The sequence below is a fragment of the Haliotis rubra genome, unplaced genomic scaffold (assembly GCF_003918875.1).
Source record: "Haliotis rubra isolate DU_JTF1 unplaced genomic scaffold, ASM391887v1 Scf37, whole genome shotgun sequence".
Taxonomy (NCBI): domain Eukaryota; kingdom Metazoa; phylum Mollusca; class Gastropoda; order Lepetellida; family Haliotidae; genus Haliotis; species Haliotis rubra.
Genome location: NW_025767046.1, coordinates 1,867,426 through 1,887,826, shown reverse-complemented (window position 1 = coordinate 1,887,826; position 20,401 = coordinate 1,867,426). Strand labels below are relative to the sequence as shown.

The following is a 20,401-nucleotide window of genomic DNA, read 5'->3' as shown; positions in this document are numbered from 1 at the left end:
CTCAAATTTGGGTTCACAGGCTTTATTTTGAAGACAGGTACCTCCATTCTGACATGTTGAGTTGACAGTGCAGGGGTTGGTCTCAGATTCGTCGACCGCCTCCGTGGTGTAGTGGTTAGAGCGTCCGCCCGGAGAGCGGAAGGTCGCGAGTTCGATCCCCGACCGTGTCATACCAAAAGACGTTAAAATATGGTACTTGTTGGTCCCTGCCTGGCGCTCGGCATTAATGGGCACAACAAGGACTGGTCGGTTCGGAGTCAGTATAATGTGTCTGAGTGGGGTATTCATGCTTCACTGCGCGTGGTATCTCAGTGAGCTAGCACTATAAAACCAGCTTCAGTCTGGGCTAGTACAAGCAGCCGCACATACACATACACATACACACGAATGCACGTCGTCATATGAGCGAAATATTCTCAAGCACGACGTTAAACCCAATTTCACCTCACCTCACCTCACATTCGTCAGGGACGGTGAGGTAGCCTACTGGTTAAAGCGTTACCTCGATCGTCACGCCGAAGACCCGGGGTTCAATTCCCCACATTGGTCCAATGTGTGAAGCCCATTTCTAGTGTTCCCCAATATTGCTGAAATATTACCAAAAGCGGCGTAAAACCACACTCACTCACATTCGTCACACAATGTTCCAGTGAATCCTGGCCTATAGACACAATACACGCCACAAGTTGTTAGTAACATGCCGTGTTACCTGAGTACACAAGTTATTTCAAATGTCTGTCAGGTAAGATTAAGCCTGTATGTTGCCTAACCAGCGAAGTGTTGAAGATGACGGAAAGGTAGACCAGGGATGCTCCATTGTTGGGGCAGGTCACAAAGATGTAAACATCGGATTTTACATGGAGTTGTATGTGAGTGAGTTTAGTTTTACGCCGTTTTTAGCAATATTCCAGCAATATCACTGCGGGGGACACCATAAATTGGCTTCATGCGTTGTACCCATGTAGGGAATCGAACCCGGGTCTTTGGCGTGACGAGCGAACGCTTTAATCGCTAGGCTACCCCACCGTCCCTGGAGTTGTATGTATCTAGACCTGTTTTGTTCCCTGGCTGAGTATTTGTTGGTACGTTTGAAGCCATAAGCACCGGCATAACAAATCGTACTTAGACTCACGCACGCCTCTGTCGGACCCACACGCGAACTTTCACACACGCACACACGCACGCACGCACACACGAAAAGGAGATATATGTTTCAGTAGTTAAAGCCTCTGCTGGACATTGTAATGTTTGCATGCTAGGGACCAGATTCAACTGCTTGCGCGCATTCATCAATCAAAATGTCTGTAATCGATTATATTTGCACATAAGGATAAAAAAGATGTAATATCGGTTTACACACAGAACAGTGTTATTTAATGTTATATAAGAGGATCATTTGTACATTAGTCAAACATGAACTCCAGTCTCCAAGAAAATGTCTTCTTCCGATTATAATATAAAACCAGTATATTATGAAGACCCTGGCAAGGCCCTGAACACAAATGCGATGGACAATGTATATGTACAAAAAGTGGATAATGGATACATGTTATTTCCTCATACACCCGAACACCCGTAAAAATCCGGGTTACACAGAGTCATAGCAGTGCTAAGGTGATCTGACCCGTGAAGATCCGGGTTAGAATTGGTCTTCAGCAAACCATGCTTATCGGAAGAGGCGAGTAACTGATGATAAGGCTCACTGAATTGTTTGATGCCTGTCATCGTATCCCAATTGCGTAGATCGATACTGATGATGTCAGTCACTGGATTGTCTGGTCCAGACTCGATTATTTACAGGACACCCCCAAATAGCCGGAATATTGCTGATTATTCTACCAAGAACATACACACAACAATTACCCCGAGTCAAATAACTATGCAAGTTTCTGTTCAAACAGGTGCCACAAGAACATAATTTAACTGTATTAGGAAATATACCATGATTTGATGCTGTAATATTCCAAACAGAATGAAACACTGTTTCCATGGTAACATTGTATACGATACAGTTGCAAGTTATAACCATATTTACACTGCATAAAAGTGACGCACTGGTGGTAAACATTCCCCTGGTACATACTGATCGTAAACATAAACTAGAGGCACACTGACACCTTCAGACGCACTGGTGGTAAACATTCCCCTGGTATATACTGATCGTTAACATAAACTAGAGGCACACTGACACCTTCAGACGCACTGGTGGTAAACTTTTCCCTGGTACAAACAGATCGTAAACATAAACTAGAGGCACACTGACACCTTCAGACGCACTGGTGGTAAACATTCCCCTGGTATATACTGATCGTTAACATAAACTAGAGGCACACTGACACCTTCAGACGCACTGGCGGTAAACTTTTCCCTGGTACAAACCGATCGTAAACAAACTAGAGGCACACTGACACCTTCAGACGCACTGGTGGTAAACATTCCCTTGGTACATACTGATGGTAAACATAAACTAGGGACACACTGACACCTTCAGACGCACTGGTCGTAAACTTTTCCCTGGTACAAACAGATCGTAAACATAAACTAGAGGAACAATGACACCTTCAGACGCACTGGCGGTAAACCTTTCCCTGGTACAAACCGATCGTAAACAAACTAGAGACACACTGACACCTTCAGACGCACTGGTGGTAAACATTCCCCTGGTACATACTGATCGTAAACATAAACTAGAGGCACACTGACACCTTCAGACGCACTGGCGGTAAACATTCCCCTGGTACATACTGATCGTAAACATAAACTAGAGGCACACTGACACCTTCAGACGCACTGGCGGTAAACTTTCCCCTGTATGAATAGTCTCAGCTCACCACTGACTTCTGTTAGCTTTGTTAGAGACCCCACTACACCGTTTCAGGAAATTATATTTTTAAGACGTACTACTAAAATATTGCTAATATATTTTTTACATGGCAGTCGACTTAATCAGAGCTTTTATGTCATAATGTGAGGTATTATGTTCGAAAGTATTCCCACTCCTAATGAAAAAGTGTTGAACTTCCTCAAACATATCACGAAACACATGTCATGAAATATTAAAATGTTCTTCCTTGTCAATGACACGACGCAGGAGCGTGACACCGATTGTATGACGCTCACACAAGTCGTGCTTGGCCCTGCCCAGTACGGTTGTATTAAAGCTTTAAAACTTTCAGGTATCACTTACATATGAAAGTTCATCACCAGGGTACATCCGGTATCGATTATCGGCTGATACCGATGAATATCCAGGTTAGAACTGGTCTTCAGCAACCCATGCTTGTCGTGAAAGGCTACTAACGGGATCGAGTGGTCAGGCTCGCAGACTCATATCCTTCCGTTGTACAAAACAACCTTAGCGCTACGACAGTAGTCTATGTTATGTTATGGAAGTTACGATCACCTTTGCCGCAAGATCGCTTTATACATCGGCACCCTGGTTGACACCTGGCAACGTATCCCCATTTCCTTGATCGATGTTAATGATGTCAGTCACTGGATTGTCTGGTCCAGAATTGATTCTATACAGACCGCTGCCACATCGCTGGAATATTGCGGAGAGCAGTGTTAACCAACAACAACAACAACAACCACAAACGAACGAAACGTTCATACAGCCCCGAACGATGCCAACTGGACATCATCCTCGATAATCTCCAGGGTAATACGTTACGATCACTCTCCACTATACCCTGGATGCATCCACGGCTTGGCCCGATGATTTTATTACCTCCCTTGGCTGGCTTTTTACCCAATCAGGTGTCTACGCTGGGAAGTTGAGCGAACCAATCACAACTCACTTTCGCTTCTTAAATTATCGAACCGTTTAAACTTGGCAACACAATTGATGCAGAGGTAGACTGAAAGAGGTAGAAGGAGTTCTTTTATATTTGTTTTTAAAGTTTCACAATCTGTCAATTTGTCTGCATTATTTCCTCAAAAATCTGAGTGGCACTGCGAACAAGCCTTCGCGACTGCGACCGCTATCTTTGTTGACACTGGCAAGCTCGGATGTAACGGCGGCTTAGCTGATTGGCTACTGTGAGATGCGGAGCTAGCAAAGGGAGGTAATATAATTGTCGGGCCAAGCCGTGGATGCATCCAGGGTATAGTGGAGAGTGATCGTAACGTATACCCTGGAGATTATCGAAGATGACTGGTACCGGGGAATATTGTTTCCAGTAAACGTTATATTAGTTTATTAATTAGTTTTAGTTCGGATGCAATAGCTTGATATACTTCGTGATTTTTAACAAATCTTTCGGAATATGTTAAGTTGTAGTCTGTCTCACAGTCCCCGAACCACATTATTTTCTCTACAGCCTAGCGTTTCCTGCAGTGCTAAAGCCCTAAATGAAGCAAGTCTAGATTTGCCCATGTTCAGGATGTGAATCTTTGGTCTCCTTGGGGCTCCTTTTCAATTTATAATAGGTTTGTTTGTTACTATCACAATTATATCTTTTCAGAGACTAAGCATTAGTCTAGTTAGGTTGATATGTTTCAGTTGATTTAACATGTATTTCTAGGACAACAATTTATAACATGGTTTCTTGACGGACACCATACAAAACATTCCTACAAACTTGGTGTTAGTCACTTTGTTATTTGGCTCGACTGATAGAAAACTTTGCTTTCTTTACGGACACCATACAAAACATTCCTATAAACTTTTTTTATTTTTTTTTATTTAAGAGTTTATGCAAACACTATACATATTTTTTTCTTTGTTCCCATGGTTACAAAGTAACTATAAACTTGGTGTTAGTCACTTTTTAATTTGGCTCGACTGATAGAAAACTTTGTACAGAAGCTGATGTTTGTTTGTACCATATTAACATAAAACTTCCAAGGTTTACCTCGACAAATGAGCTACAGTAGTTGGCCATAAGTGAGTCATCATTAGTGAAATTTTCAAAGACTTACATGTTTATTAACTGTTGCAAGAATAATTTTCATAAATTGAGTAGAAGTCATTTTATTTTGATATTTTGCAAACATCTTGAAAATCATCTTCAGCTACGTACATAATTTTATTTCATCTTTACTTTGAATAGTTATCGAATGACACCTGATGGCACCATATATATGTACAACTTGTAATCTATCCCATAGACAGCAATGTTAAACCTGACTGGTATGTCTATATATGTTGTTTAAATAGTTGCAGTTTTCTTAATAATCATCGGAAAATTGAATTGAAATCATGTGTATGTAGCTGAGATGATTTCCCAGCTGGTAGATACGTATTGAGCGCAATTCGAACGAAACTATATTTATGAAAATTATTCTTACAAGAGTTAATAAACTTGCAAGTCTATGGGAATTTCACTGATGATGACTCACTTACGGCCAACTACTGTACCTTCAAGACAGACGCTCAAATTTGGGTTCACAGGCTTTATTTTGAAGACAGGTACCTCCATTCTGACATGTTGAGTTGACAGTGCAGGGGTTGGTCTCACATTCGTCGACCGCCTCCGTGGTGTAGTGGTTAGAGCGTCCGCCCGGAGAGCGGAAGGTCGCGAGTTCGATCCCCGACCGCGTCATACCAAAAGACGTTAAAATATGGTACTTGTTGGTTCCTGCCTGGCGCTCGGCATTAATGGGCACAACAAGGACTGGTCGGTTCGGAGTCAGTATAATGTGTCTGAGTGGGATATTCATGCTTCACTGCGCGTGGTATCTCAGTGAGCTAGCACTATAAAACCAGCTTAAGTCTGGACTAGTACAAGCAGCCGCACATACACATACACATACACGCATGCACGTCGTCATATGAGCGAAATATTCTCAAGCACGACGTTAAACCCAATTTAACCTCACCTCACCTCACATTCGTCAGGGACGGTGAGGTAGCCTACTGGTTAAAGCGTTACCTCGATCGTCACGCCGAAGACCCGGGTTCAATTCCCCACATGGGTCCAATGTGTGAAGCCCATTTCTAGTGTTCCCCGATATTGCTGAAATATTACCAAAAGCGGCGTAAAACCATACTCACTCACATTCGTCACACAATGTTCCAGTGAATCCTGACCTATAGACACAATACACGCCACATGTTGTTAGTAACATGCCGTGTTACCTGAGTACACAAGTTATTTCAAATGTCTGTCAGGTAAGATTAAGCCTGTATGTTGCCTAACCAGCGAAGTGTTGAAGTTGACGGAAAGGTAGACCAGGGATGCTCCATTGTTGGGTCAGGTCACAAAGATGTAAACATCGGATTTTACATGGAGTTGTATGTGAGTGAGTTTAGTTTTACGCCGTTTTTAGCAATATTCCAGCAATATCACTGCGGGGGACACCATAAATTGGCTTCATGCGTTGTACCCATGTGGGGAATCGAACCCGGGTCTTTGGCGTGACGAGCGAACGCTTTAATCGCTAGGCTACTCCACCGTCCCTGGAGTTGTATGTACCTAGGCCTGTTTTGTTCCCTGGCTGAATATGTGTTGGTACGTTTGAAGCCATAAGCACCGGCATAACAAATCGTACTTAGACTCACGCACGCCTCTGTCGGACCCACACGCGAACTTTCACACACGCACACACGCACGCACGCACACACGAAAAGGAGATATATGTTTCAGTAGTTAAAGCCTCTGCTGGACATTGTAATGTTTGCATGCTAGGGACCAGATTCAACTGCTTGCGCGCATTCATCAATCAAAATGTCTGTAATCGATTATATTTGCACATAAGGATAAAAAAGATGTAATATCGGTTTACACACAGAACAGTGTTATTTAATGTTATATAAGAGGATCATTTGTACATTAGTCAAACATGAACTCCAGTCTCCAAGAAAATGTCTTCTTCCGATTATAATATAAAACCAGTATATTATGAAGACCCTGGCAAGGCCCTGAACACAAATGCGATGGACAATGTATATGTACAAAAAGTACTAAAACATGCGCCGCGAGATAATGGATACATGTTATTTCCTCATACACCCGAACACCCGTAAAAATCCGAGTTACACAGAGTCATAGCAGTGCTAAGGTGATCTGACCCGTGAAGATCCGGGTTAGAATTGGTCTTCAGCAAACCATGCTTATCGGAAGAGGCGAGTAACTGATGATAAGGCTCACTGAATTGTTTGATGCCTGTCATCGTATCCCAATTGCGTAGATCGATACTGATGATGTCAGTCACTGGATTGTCTGGTCCAGACTCGATTATTTACAGGACACCCCCAAATAGCCGGAATATTGCTGATTATTCTACCAAGAACATACACACAACAATTACCCCGAGTCAAATAACTATGCAAGTTTCTGTTCAAACAGGTGCCACAAGAACATAATTTAACTGTATTAGGAAATATACCATGATTTGATGCTGTAATATTCCAAACAGAATGAAACACTGTTTCCATGGTAACATTGTATACGATACAATTGCAAGTTATAACCATATTTACATTGCATAAAACGTCATTTAGATTCAAACCCTTATTTACATGATCGCGTAACACTATTTTTCCTGGCAGTTATAAGCTTAATATTACACTTCTAAGGTTTTTTCCAATTTCTCCGAACTTTCTCGCATTGCATTAAACAAGTCATCATTGGATGGTTCTGCAAAAAAGGCCTTCAAGTTCTTAACACTTGATGGATTTTTCCTGTCATCAGTTTCGACCACAAGTTCAATACCCTCAAAATCGTCCTTGGTTGGAACCTGCTGTGATTGCAAGTTGTCCTGTATCTTCAACACATTCTTTTCTGGCTTTTCCTCAGCTCCCATCAAATCTGTAGGTTCCTGGCATGATTCAAAAGCAGAATTTGCATAAGATATCTGTCTTGATGTTGTTGTGTCTGTCCCGCCATCTTCAATGGACCTGGACTTGATTTTGGGCATAGAGAGTTCAAGCCTGCGCCAGAATGCCTTGAGCGTACTCTCATCTCCATTCTGTGGCCACTCTATGTAGGTGATGGACTTGAGGATGCTGGAGAGAGTCCTGTCTGTGAGATGCTTCTGCTGACTGATGTCCTCCAGCAGGAGAGGGATGACCTTGTGTTTCTGCTTCAGCATCTCGTTGTGGGCCACCTGGTACTCAAACCTAGTGAAGTCACTCTCCATGTAATTCGGGGACAGAACCAGAATTGTCCTCCGGCTTTTCTCGATGGCCCAGAGGATGTTGTTCGCTATTGCTGAAACACATACAGAAATGGCATATAATCTTGAGGGGCATATAGAAGTTGGTATTCAAGTATAAGACAAAATGTTATGAATGTCAACTTCTTCGTTATTGTATACACAACACAAGAAGAGTGGGTATGTGATCATGGTTTTACGCGGCTTTTAGCAATAATCCATCAATATCACGGCGGGAGACACTAGACATGGACTTCACACATTGTACCCATGTGGGGAATCTAACCCCGGTCTTCAGCGTGACGAGCGGACGCTTTAACCATTAGGCTACCCCAAAGCGTGAGGAAGGGGCCATGGTTATTTCACGCATTAAACAAAACAAAAACAGAAAACGGCAGAATTTATATATATATTTGAAGGTGTATTGAGTCATTGACATCCATATCAATAAGGCGTTATATGAAGGGCAATACTTCAAGGTATGTGAGGTAGTATGTTCTGCAAGTGTGATATCATGTCCTGCAGTTTAGCCATGTTGTGGGATCTTATTTCATTAGAAATGTTTAGACGTCACCTGTTATAAACAAAATGAACCTTGCAAATTCAAGATACTTTTATCCATGCACATTTACATGGTAGCTGCAATGTACATACTTTCTCCAGGGACAAAATCTCTCTGGTGCAGGCACAGCTTGAAGCTCCGTTGTTTCTCCAGCTCTTGATACAAGGTCTTATAAACGAACGTCTCATCTTCTGGTGAGGACTTGTAGGATACGAAGGCATCAAATTCCTTTCCATCTACAAATGACAAGAACATATATGCTACTTTTGACACTCTCAGACTTATCGTGTTTTACAAGAAGAGTGTTACTGCATTCATTACGACATTTGACAAAAAGGTAAGAGTGTAGTAACAGTTACTGCATTCATTACGACATTCGACAAAAAGGAGGAGCGTAACATTGTTTTCTTTACGACATTAGACAAAAGGGTAGGGTGTAACTGTATTCATTACGACATTAGACAAAAGGGTAGAGTGTAACCGTATTCATTACGACATTAGACAAAACGGAAGAGTGTAACCGTATTCATTACGACATTAGACAAAAAGAGACTCCAAGGAAGTCGCCTCTACTCCACGACAGCATAATTAGCTCTCATTTCATCCATAATGTATAGAGTAATTTCAGTGTTTCGGCAGTACATGCTTATCACATGCCAGCCTTCGCATATAAACATTGTGCGAAATGGCCACTGGACCGCTAGCCCGTGGCTAGTAAAAATCTAGTCGGGCCAATAAATCTCCACAGTCACTGGCCCGACAGGCTAGTGAATTTTCATGAGGTAATTTAGTAAATATATCACTCTCTCTGACTTGTTAAGTTATAACACACATGTAAGATTGTGGCCCGATAAAAATGTTCATCATATCAGCAGCTTCATGATGAAACCCGTGTCTACCAAAAAATTGTACATTCAAATTTCGGACTAGTGAATTATTTTGTGGGCTAGTAACTTTCAGGCATAGCTAGCCCGACTGGCATGCAAAATTTGGAAACTATTTCGCACACTGCACATAAATGATCATGGTCTGAAATTTAAGACTATGGTGTTTAACAGTTGCATAACGCTGCTTGAAATTGGATTTGGTCAGTGAATATATCGACCTGTCAGTTCCGCACTTTTAATATTAATGGATTGGTCCTACAGTCTAATATATATTTATTTATATCTATTTATCCAGATAATGACCTAATAATGACAAAATAATCATCATGCTGCTGCTATGATGCTGTGGCTGTTGCTGCTTCTGCTGTTGCTGCTGCTGCTGCTGCTGCTGATGGTGACTTGAATGTACCTATTTGCCCTACAAATACCGACCGCTTTGTGGTGTCTCACATAGCACCCGATACTCACCATCATCCTCGTGAGGCTGGAAGTAGTACAGGACTCGCATGATGAAGATGTTCCTCTTCTTCATGAGGACATAGGCCACGAGGACAAGCAGTCCGAGGACGACCAACACGACAACTACACTCCCAATCAACCATGCTTTCCAGTTTCCGGCTACTGCAGAACAAAAATATACAGACTGTACAAACAAACTGCAATCCTAATTTTGTCTTTAAACTGGTCTTACATACTTGAAACAGATTTGATGCATTAGGGTTTGGTCCTTTTGACAGTCGTTGGTTAGCACCATCCTGCTAATTGTCGGAGGCACTGACGGTTTAATAATTGTTGGAATCACCGGTAATGAGTGTGCTTTACAATTGTTATTTCTTTTTGAGAGTGAGTGAGTGAGTTTAGTTTTACGCCGCACTCAGCAATATTCCAGCTATATGGCTGTAGATAATCGAGTCTGGACCAGACAATCCAGTGATCAACAGCGTTCATGATGAGTATCGATCTTCGCAATTGGGAACCGATGACATGTGTCAACCAAGTCAGCGAGCCAGACCACCCGATCCCGTTATTGTTTAACGCCTCTCTTAGCAGTATTCCAGTTATATGACGACTAGCGTGCTTGTCTGGACCACATAATCTAATGACTGGCATCATGCGCATTCATCTAAGCTAATGGAATGGGTTGATATGCATCAACCAAGTCCCCAAGCCTCTCGCAACAAGCATTGGTGGCTGAAGACCAATTCTAACCTGGATGTTATGACGGATGCGTCCTTTAGAGAGCATAGGAAGAGAGTGATAAAGTTGGGTTTAACCTCGTATTACACGGATTACACAGGTGGGACAAGATGCTGTTTAATGGTGATTCATCAACAAATGTTCATCATATAGGCGGAATCGGATAGTGGAGATCTCTCATTATAGAAAGGCCATTTCGTGTATGAGGCATAAGACTTTTTGGATAACAACTTCTTGATTATTGAGGATAGAGAAGTTTCGGTGTAGATTCATTCGCCGTTTTCAAGCTAAAACATCTTCATTATTGATGACAAACTTCAAGAAGATAAAACATTTCGCTTATATTTATCTGAATACTGACACTTATATAACCGTGACGGCATTTTAGCTCAATCAGGTCTTGGAAGAAATCCCCACAAGCATATGGATACACACTGCCATTTAGAAGTGGTCAAATGTAACCCTGACTCTGAGAGTGCGGGTTCGAATCCCTGATGGGACGTAATCCTCAAAACACTAGAATCTGTACTTTACAGAGAGAGTGTAATCCCAAATATAACATGAGTTACATTTGACCATTTTCTGAATGGTATTATGTATTCGTAGCTTCCGGTCGTGGGAGCTGTGCCAAGTTACACTTATAAGCCGGGTGCGCAAAGTCAGTGGTCTAGAGGGCCAGTTGTCCGACTTCCATTATTGTGGAAGCCGCGATGGCTGAGTGGATTTGGTGGCTGACTTTGTGTGCTGATAATTAGGTGCCTGACGCTGAAGGTGTGGGTTCGAATCCCGGATGGGACTTAACCCAACAAAAGTACTAGAATCTGTACTTTGCTGAGAAAGTGTGATCCCAGATATAACATGTTTCCCACAAGCACAGGCGAGATACCGACAAACTAAGGTTCACAACCACGGCTAATCTTTCCATCACACGGTCATTGGATCCTGACGAGCCTAAGAAATTCCAGCGTCTTAGACGAATTGGAATCTCTCTACTTCACAGCAGGTTTAATTTCAAATTATCTAACTGGATTATCCGGTTCATCGATCTCTTGATTCACTGATGTGTTTACAGACCGCCGTCGCATGACAGGAGATAGGCAAATAATGGACGCAGGGGTCCGAACACCCAAATAAAAAAAGTTGTTTAACAAACTATCATTATTTTGTTGTTACTTTTCGCTGTTTCTTACGAGGGAGGACCACTTGCTGGTAGAACAGACAGGTAATCAACAAGCGTGTGCAGTGAAATTTTAATTTAACACGTACAACTCGAACACCTAGCTGTTCTACATGCAAGTGGTCCTCCCTCGTATAACTCAGCGAAAAGTGACAACAAAATAATGATCGTTTGTTAAACAACTTTTTTATTCGGGTGTCCACAATTTATGAGACAAATGATCAGAGTTGGTCTGTCGATTTCATGTGATTGTGCAAAGTTTGATTTGTTGCAATTATTAGATATTGTGTTAGTGAGCAATTCATCGGTCTCAAATGAAGTCAAACCAGGGAGACTATATAGGTTGTAGAGTATCCCTGGTCAAACGGAGGATAAATCCGGTGGGATTATATACGGACGAAGAAAGAAATCGGAAAGGCCAGGGCCTAGATTTTCGAAGCTCTCTCAGCGCTAAGATAGTCGTAAGTGCCATACATTAACATTAACTTACGACTATCTCAGCGCTAAGAGAGATTCGAAAATCTGGGCCCAGGTCAGGTGAAAAGTCACGTAGGGACTACTTCCGGTATTTACAAACAAACATGGCGTTGCCCTTGTCAATCAACAATTAAGTCAGAACTAACCATGTGGGATGTGGATATACCACTGGGATAACTGTTCTTATTAAGAAATCAATAGAGCAAGATAAAGAATTTTGTAAATGGGGCGTAACGTAAGTTTAAATATTGATACAATCCAGCGAACACACTGACAAGAAGGGCCAGTTTTCATGTTTGTGCTTGAAGACCCCTGCGACTTATGTCCTTTTCCGCAATTTGAAAATAGTCAGTGAGTATAGTTTTACGCTGCTTTTAACAATATTCCAGCAATGTCACGGCGGGCGAGACAAGCAATAGGCTTCACACATTGTACCCATGTCGAGAATCGACCTCGATGAGCGAACGCTTTAACCACTATGCTACCCCATTGCCTGCAATTAACAATAGATAGATTTTACGAAATATGTCTTGATTGTTGCCTTGTTTTGATTATGTTATTGTGTGAACATCTGCTTCATTTCGTATTGTTACGACCAGCTGGTGACAGGACACGCACACTCCAAATAAAAGGTCCCTCTCAGGCTTGCATTTTGTTGGTTGGCATCTTAGAAGTACAATATAGACAAACTTAATCTAACTAAAGGAGTTGTTGTCCATAAAGTTTGTCTATATTACATTTATAATGTTGTTAAAATAAATGTAGTTTGTTTGTTTTATTTTTATTTTGCATTTTCGTTAAATATATTCGAGAGAGAAGCCATGATTATACACTGGCATCTCATAGGCACGGATTCGAGTAGCATTTAGAAGATACAATGAAAATAGATTATGGATTTACCAACTACTTCTCTTATTGTATAAAGCATACGAGTAATGATTTGATGACCCCTTGCACAATTAAAGGATGTGGTAACTGAGTTTAAGAGTTCTTCACATTGTTTACGCAGGTTCATTCTCAGGGCACCCATGAAGATCCGGGTTAGAATTGACCTTCAGCAACCTATGCTTAACGTAAGAGGAGGCTAACGGTATTGGGTGGTCAGGGGCTGACTTGGTTGACACATATCATCGCATTCAATTGCGTAGATCGATGCTCATGATGTCTTTCACTGGGTTGTCTGGTCCGGATTCGATTATTTACAGACCGCCGCCATATAGCTGGAATATTGCTGAACGCGGCGTAAAACTTAACTCACTCACTCATTGGTCCAGATTCGATTATTTACAGACCGCCGCCATATTGCTGGAAACGGCGTAAAGGAGACCCAAATAAAGTCATTTCTTACGGCCAGCAAAGGTTCTTGCGGAGCTTTTCGGATTCCTGCGTCCATTATTTGCCTAACCCACATACTGCCAGTATTGCTGTCTCCCTGTCACACCAGTGAATACCCATCCGGACCTGCTCAAGTCCGTCTAGTGGAGGACACGTGCCCTTTGCTTGAACCGTCAGACACGCCCATTCGTAATAGGACCAGAGAGCGATTCAGGATATGGTGGATGTACAGTCATGAACCATGAACTATATGACGAAATCGCGTCGAGAAATGTGTCATTTTGAAATCAGGTCTGACGTCTTGTATCCACTAAAGCGTATATTTTATTCTCGCCATCCTTAACGATCTAAAATACAAGTTTAACTTCAACCTGGAAATCAACACGTAAAACAGCCTAGAAAAAAAAAACTTGAGTTATGGACCGTTTATAATTCATGGCTGTGTGTACGTGTTTGGGAGGGGTGGGGGCGTGGGGTGGAGATGATGATGAATTTAAGGGGGATCACCCATTTTGTTCTGGGGAGGTAGGGAGAGTCATTAATTTTGTACATATTAATATTAAATTAATATGCTTACAAATTAGGGGGGGGGGGGGTGTCGTTGATTTTGTACATGCGCCTCCATAAAAATCATCATCACCCCCCTAGCCATTAATTATGAGTTTGGTTTTACGCCGCTTTTAGCAATATTCCAGCAATATCACGGCGGGGGAAACCAGAAATGGGCTTCACACATTGTACCCATGTGGGCAATCGAACCAGGGCCGGTGTGACCGCTTTAACCACTAGGCTACCCCACGGCCCCTGTTTCTGTGTGGATCAGGTTGTCCAAGCATGCGTCATTACCGGGCTCCTTGTCTATTTATGTTGTCAGTGTTTTGTCTTACCTGTCACAATGGTTTTTCTTTGGATTACTTCAGCGCAGGTATCACCTGTGTGTGTGAAGATGCAGTTGCAAAACTCGGGTGAGCTGATGTCCAGGCGAGCGCACTCGCCATTGTCCCCGCAGTCAAGGTTGCAAGGCCAATCGCAAAACTGACCAGTGAAACCTTTGTCACACTCGCATCTTGTACCGTCACTTGTTGTTACACAGTCACCATGGAAACAGATATAACCGCTCTTACAAATTGTTGGTGTTTTTCTTGTTGAGCCGACTGTAGTGTCAGCTTTCGGAGGAGACGACAACGGAGTTTCACAAAATCTCCCCGTATACGCAGTCGCGCAAATGCAGGATTCACCACAATCGGCACACGTTCCTGCATGATTGCATGGGTTGTTATACAAACACATGTCCCAAACACATTCAGCACCTGTTGTGTTTGAAGGTGCCGATGTTTGATTTGTTGACGGTGACGATGTTTCATTTGTTGAAGGTGATGTAACAGTCATCGTCGTTGACGACACCGGCGTTTCACAAAGATCCCCCGTAAAACCAGAAGGACAGCTACATTTGGGTTCACAGGCTTTGTTAGAAAGACAGGTTCCTCCGTTCTGACAGGTTGAGTTGACAGCGCACGGGTCGGTCTCACATTCGTCACACGATGTTCCAGCGAACCCTGGCCTACAGATACAATACACGCCACACGTTGCCATGTTTCTCTTGCATGTTCCACCGTTGTAACAAAACGATCCAAAGAAACATGGGTTTAATTGATCACAAGTTGGATTCACCACCTGCCTTTTCTCCCTCTCACCGGCTGACACATACGTGATGGCACAGCTTAGTACACACAGCCAGATCACCCCAGCGGACATTTTGAACTTGATCACTGTATACTGTCTGTACCTATCTTTAGCAACACAACGGACTGTCTCTCAAACCAATGCTTCACCGACGCCGTTCTCGCTGACGATGACGTCTGACAGCTGTGTTCAGTCAGATGAGCTATGGTGTACGTCACATGCACATCTACAGTACACGGTTGTTTGGTTTCTATCTCACCACCTTATTAGCTGCTGAGTATGTATTCATCCGAACGAACCCGGATCTATCTTCAGCGGTTTCCGCGCTTCAGTAACTCGGAACAGAGAGATCGTGTCAGCGAGGGTCTATTTAGCGCGGTCCCCACATGGCTGTGACCCAGAAACATTTGTATAGGTAGCAGTAAGCAGATGCGTCTTTCAGTCATGTACTGTCCAGGTTGTTTAATAAAGGAAAGGGAACCCATTGCTTGTATCAGTGAAAATTTCATAACGTATTTGTGTTAAGTGAGTGAGTGAGTTTAGTTTTACGCCGCACTCAGCAATATTGCAGCTATATGGCGGCGGTCTGTAAATAATCGGGTCTGGACCAGACAATCCAGTGATCAACAGCATGAGCATCGATCTGCGCAATTGGGAACCGATGACATGTGTCAACCAAGTCAGCGAGCCTGACCACCCGATCCCGTTAGTCGCCTCTTACGGTTTGTGTTAAGTAAAACATTTCTTGCGTGGAAGGGGCGGTGGGGTATCCTTGTAATTAAAGCGTTCGCTCGTCACGCCGAAGACCAGGGTTCGATTCCCATTTCTGGTGATATTGCTGGAATATTGCTAAAAAGCGGCGTTAAAGCAAACTCACTCACTCTTATCTTTTTCTCAACTGCTGCTTATGATCATGGCATAACCTTTACGCAGTTAACTGATTTAAAGTAAAAGAAACCACATCAGTCAGATTTATTTTATTTTTTATGAATCTGCACTCATTCGGAACTGTGCGAACTAGCGAATTTATCACTCATGGGATTTTGCGCAAGTGAGTGAGTGAGTTTAGTTTTACTCCGCTTTCGCAATATTCCAGCAATATCACGACGGGGAACACCAGGAATAGGCTTCGCACATTGTATTGTGGGGAATCGAACCGGGTCTTCGCCGTGATGAGCGACCGTTTTAACCACTAGGCTACCCCACTGCACAAAAGACCGGGATGCACGTGCAAATTCAGGGTCTTGGGTCATCATGACATAATATTTGTTCATATAGTTATAATTAATGAAAAATTCTGTGATATCCGTGATCCTTTTAATATCACTTTCTCCAGTTCACAGCTTCCTTGCTCAGGTAGTAGCAGCAGCAGCAGCGACGGATCTAACCCGGATCTTCACGGGTATGTGGCCCGATGAATTTCGCCTGTGTCATTTTGTTTCGTAAATTGCCCTGGACGTGTACCAAGTCTGTTCCACCGGTAATGGAGACGGCGGCCACATCCTGGTATTGCTGGAGCTGTAGAGACGGCTGTCTTTCACCCGTATGAACCTGCCCTTCACTGCAGGAGTTTTATGGCCGTACTTGATTCTACCCGCACAAATCACTCCCGGTCCATGCAGACATGAGACATTCATAGTTGGTATTCGGTTTGTACGAATGTCATCAAAAACACCGTGAGAATATTTCCAATGTATCTGCTTTTACTTCATGTATAAAACGCCAGTCTAAACGATTTCTCAGTCTTGACTCAGGAATAGATTCCATGTGGTGTAAAGGGGAAGATAACTGTGCAAACCAAATTGATTTACCATTAAACTCGGTGATGACACCAGGTATTCGCGGAAAGGGTAGACATGTCCAGCCGTGAACACCCGGTATTCATATACTTTGCCTGTAAATGTAACTGTTTACAGCCAGACACCAAACAACACTATCCCATGCGCCCGCGCCCTTGGTTTGTTGTTTAACGCCGCACTCAGCAATATTCCAGCTTCACGGTGGCAGGCAGTAATAATAGAGTCTGGATCAGACAATCCAGTGATCAAAAGCATGAGCATCGTTCCACGCAATTGGGATACGATGACATGTGTCAACCAAGTCAGCGAGCCTGACCACCTGATCCCGTTAGTCGCCTCTTACGACAAGCATGGGTTACTGAAGATCAATTCTAACCCGGATCTTCACGGGTACCGCGCCCTAGATCAGACAAGACAATCCAGTGATTGATGAACCAGAACATCCTAAACCTGTCCATGTTTGGGCAAATTCCACTCAGATATGCTGGTGACGTATCACATTTGTTCACTAAATGGCTAGATAGCTGTAATATACGTCACCGTGATTGCACTCTTTACTGTTGTCTGCATCCATTATGGGTAGACTAAGTACTCGGAAACTGGAAACTGATGCAAGTCGCAGTGCTTCCGAGTTCCCAGTACTTTGACTTTGACCTTGTTTCTCTGAGTGTTTCGTCGTATCATCACCATGGTAAAGCATGCAGGTGATGCAATATCGATGTGTTCTCTAACAATTATATTATCTGTGTTTATGTACTTTTTTGTTGTGCAGTTGGTGTTGTTGTTGATGATGGTGGTGGTGTTTTGTTGATGTTGTCGTGAGCGAACTCGTTGCATATCTCATATTTAGAACAGAGAACCATAATATATTTAGGCTGTTTCGTCTTCGGCGTTTGCGGGGGTGGTGGTGGGGGTGTGGGGTGCGATTTGATCTTTTAGGAGAATCAAGTATTTGTTTTCATTGGTAGGCTTGAAATTTATCAAGCTGCAATTTGTGTGCGAACGTGTTACATATTTCAGGAAATTGGGGTTTTTAGTGCGCGAAATTGAAGTAGGGGTTGTGAGTGGGTGGTTCCGACAAATTCCCAGCCAGCACGCAATCTGTATGACCCCGTATCGCCCCGAGTCATTAGGCTATTCACTATAGTACACTGTACTTGCGTCATTCCTACTCAGCACAGGATGGTCCCATATCAGCTGTAGGATCAATAACACATGTACATCCGGCTTCAGCTGTAGTTGCTAAAGCTATCTGAGTATGTTTATTATGCTGCGTTTAGCAATATTCCAGCAACATCACGGCGGGGGACACCAGAAATGGGCTTCACACATTGTACCCATGTGAGAAAAACGAACCCGGGCCTTCGTCGTGACGAGCGAACGCTTTAACCACTAACGGTTCGGATAAGCGCTGATACAATAATCTACCGATATTCTTCTGCTGGGGATAAAAGTTGAACCTTAAGACAGGATGGTCAGTTGATAAGTGTAAGTATTAGTGAACTGCTGCGTGTTAAGCTGCCGACATGTAAGCAGTGAAGCGTAGAAGAGCCATTCCCATAAACAACATACTCTAGCAGTTATTCCCTTGAGGTATTTGACATTGTAGGCATGTGTAGACCTAACTTATGCTTTTGTCACACAAGACAACACTCGTATATGAAATGGGTGAGATGAAATGCTTTCAACGTAGGGGCCCTGTTTATTTCGCTACACGAGAAAGTGAGCGTGCGTGCGCGCGTACGCGTGTGTGTGTGTGCGCGCGTACGTACGTGCATGCGTGTGTTGCTGCTTGAACTTCGCCGGACTAGCCCCTGGATACAACGGTTTAACTTCGATACCCCATTCAGAAACTGACGCTGACTTCCAACAGACAGGACTTTGTCTTAATAATAATAAGTCATCTTCTATAGCGCACAGTCTCCAAACACCAAGTGTTTGATTCTTATTACCCCGGATAACCCAAGCTCCCTGTTAGGCGCTAGAAAGTTATAGTCACATGACTTTATCCAACCGGGTACCCATTTTCATTTGTATGAATGTACCGACTTATTCTTTTATTTATTTATTCACTCATTCATTCATTTATATATTATTTTATTTGTTTGTTCGTTCGTTTATTTCTTATTTATTTATCCTTCATTCATTCATTTATTTACTTAAACTGTCTCTATTTTCTATATCTGATAGTAAATGGGCTCTTAAATACTGACTAGAGGCAATAAATACATTCCGAGAATTATGACCAGCCTATCACTAACCCACATCAGTCAGGCTTTCCGCCTGCCACATTATATTCGAACGAACTGTGTTCTTTTCACGTTAATGGCTTCCCTCACAGCTATTGACATATACGGGTATGTTTCCTTAAGGCGTACAGTTTCACCAGACCGAATAAAACAGGGTAATTCCCACATCCGGGAAGCAGGAAGGTCAACCTATATATAGCCACAAACACGCGTTCCCGAACACGATCCTATAGTATTGTTAGCTGCTGAAACTTATAATGTGTGATTGCCCACTTGGGTGTTCTTTGTGGTTAGAAAATGTATAACCGTCTATCCGTTAGGTCAGTAAACATGTGGGCGGCGGGGTGGCCTAGTGGTTAAAGCGTTGGCTCGTCACGCCGAAGACCCGGGTTCGAATTCCCACATGGGCACAATGTGTGAAGCCCATTTCTGGTGTCCCCCGCCGTGATGTTGCTGGAATATTGCTAAAAGCGGCGTAAAATCAAACTCAGTCTGTCAGTCAGTAAAAATGTTCACTTTAGAACCCCAGGACCTGTTTTGTGAGAGAGTTTATATGTACATGACATCCTGGGTTAACAGGTTACCGACTAACCACAATCAGAACTGAAGTTTACTTCGATACTCGCTCAGGGAGCAACTGATTCTCGTTTAGCCGAGTAGAATATTAGCTGTACATCTCCTCTTCGTCTTTCGTTGCTGACTTCTGTTAACTATCTTGGGTTAAGCAGCGTACCATAGCAGATACTTATTTGCAAAGGTTAGGAAACAAGAAAAGGCTCCTCGTCCGTCTGTGTGTCAGTATTAAACCAGCGCGTCAGTTGTTTCCCCAAAAAGAAAATTACTTATCATTTGTAAACACATACAAGGTTGCAAAGCGCCTGCGCATAATTTTTATTCAGTTATTTGTAGGGGTGGGTATTGCAGAGAATTTTCAT

The 20,401-nt window shown here is 42.8% G+C and overlaps 1 protein-coding gene across 2 annotated transcripts; it reads right to left on the bottom strand.

The window, feature by feature from the left end:
* Positions 1–6,718: 6,718 nt before the first annotated feature.
* Positions 6,719–15,609, bottom strand: LOC124285842 (toll-like receptor 13). Of its 2 annotated transcripts, none has more exons than XM_046722115.1 (4): positions 14,623–15,609; positions 10,018–10,170; positions 8,755–8,898; positions 6,719–8,156 (listed from the first exon to the last, which is right to left on the bottom strand). In XM_046722115.1, exons 1-4 carry the CDS (start codon positions 15,488–15,490, stop codon positions 7,510–7,512), a joined length of 1,812 nt encoding a protein of 603 aa, XP_046578071.1. In that variant the 5' UTR covers positions 15,491–15,609; the 3' UTR covers positions 6,719–7,509. The 2 variants fall into 2 exon arrangements, with proteins under 2 accessions (XP_046578071.1, XP_046578072.1); XM_046722116.1 differs by lacking the exon at positions 14,623–15,609 and adding an exon at positions 13,749–13,910.
* Between the last annotated feature and the right edge of the window lie 4,792 nt (positions 15,610–20,401).

What these genes read in the sequence shown, in the direction of transcription:
- LOC124285842 (XM_046722115.1), bottom strand. Translation starts at nt 15,490, where the DNA reads ATGTCCGCTGGGGTGATCTGGCTGTGTGTACTAAGCTGTGCCATCACG. An exon ending in AAGAAAAACCATTGTGACAG is followed by an intron (nt 10,171 to 14,622) that starts GTAAGACAAAAC and finishes TTTGTTCTGCAG; the next exon opens with TAGCCGGAAACTGGAAAGCA. An exon ending in CCAGCCTCACGAGGATGATG is followed by an intron (nt 8,899 to 10,017) that starts GTGAGTATCGGG and finishes TGTCATTTGTAG; the next exon opens with ATGGAAAGGAATTTGATGCC.